Source organism: Phalaenopsis equestris, unplaced genomic scaffold (genome assembly GCF_001263595.1).
Source record: "Phalaenopsis equestris unplaced genomic scaffold, ASM126359v1 Scaffold235845, whole genome shotgun sequence".
Lineage (NCBI taxonomy): Eukaryota > Viridiplantae > Streptophyta > Magnoliopsida > Asparagales > Orchidaceae > Phalaenopsis > Phalaenopsis equestris.
In genome coordinates this window covers 8154-9529 of record NW_018253702.1, presented here as the reverse complement: position 1 = coordinate 9529, position 1376 = coordinate 8154, and the positions used below count along the sequence as shown (strand labels likewise).

The 1376-nt window shown below is 39.5% G+C and overlaps 1 protein-coding gene across 1 annotated transcript; it reads right to left on the bottom strand.

Annotated features, from left to right (window-relative positions):
• Positions 1 to 94: 94 nt before the first annotated feature.
• Positions 95 to 1083, bottom strand: LOC110039211 (the record flags this gene model as incomplete). Its single annotated transcript, XM_020744203.1, has 1 exon — positions 95 to 1083. A coding segment is annotated over one exon (989 nt), but the record flags the coding sequence as incomplete, so codon positions are not given.
• Between the last annotated feature and the right edge of the window lie 293 nt (positions 1084 to 1376).

The window sequence follows — 1376 nt, the reverse complement described above, 5'->3', positions numbered from 1 at the left end:
TCGATTCACTATAGGTTTATAAATACAAGTATTAATTCACAACAGTAATAGCAATAGCAACAACAACAACAAGCGCAGCAGCAACAACAACAACAACAACAACAACAACAACAACAGGAACAACTGCAACAACAACAGCAACAACAACAACAACAAGAACTATAGCAGCAGCAACAAAAACTACAACAGTAGCATCAACAACAACAGCAGCAACAACAACAACAACAACAACAACAGGAACAACTGCAACAACAACAGCAACAACAACAACAACAAGAACTATAGCAGCAGCAACAAAAACTACAACAGTAGCATCAACAACAACAGCAGCAACAACAACAACAACAACAACAACAGGAACAACTGCAACAACAACAGCAACAACAACAACAACAAGAACTATAGCAGCAGCAACAAAAACTACAACAGTAGCATCAACAACAACAGCAGCAACAACAACAACAACAACAACAACAGGAACAACTGCAACAACAACAGCAACAACAACAACAACAAGAACTATAGCAGCAGCAACAAAAACTACAACAGTAGCATCAACAACAACAGCAGCAACAACAACAACAACAACAACAACAGGAACAACTGCAACAACAACAGCAACAACAACAACAACAAGAACTATAGCAGCAGCAACAAAAACTACAACAGTAGCATCAACAACAACAGCAGCAACAACAACAACAACAACAACAACAGGAACAACTGCAACAACAACAGCAACAACAACAACAACAAGAACTATAGCAGCAGCAACAAAAACTACAACAGTAGCATCAACAACAACAGCAGCAACAACAACAACAACAACAACAACAGGAACAACTGCAACAACAACAGCAACAACAACAACAACAAGAACTATAGCAGCAGCAACAAAAACTACAACAGTAGCATCAACAACAACAGCAGCAACAACAACAACAACAACAACAACAGGAACAACTGCAACAACAACAGCAACAACAACAACAACAAGAACTATAGCAGCAGCAACAAAAACTACAACAGTAGCATCAACAACAACAGCAGCAACAACAACAACAACAACAACAACAGGAACAACTGCAACAACAACAGCAACAACAACGCGCCACCGTCAACAACAGCAACAACAACAACAGATGCAGCAGCAACAACAACAACAACAACGGGAACAACTGCAACAACAACAACAACAACAACAAGAACAACAACACGGCAACAACACTAACAACAACAACAACAACAACAAGAAGAAGAACAACAACACAGCAACAAGACCAGCAACAACAACAACGCCAGCAACAACAACAGAAGCAACACCAACAACAACAGCATCAACAACAACAACAACAACACCAACACCAACAACAACA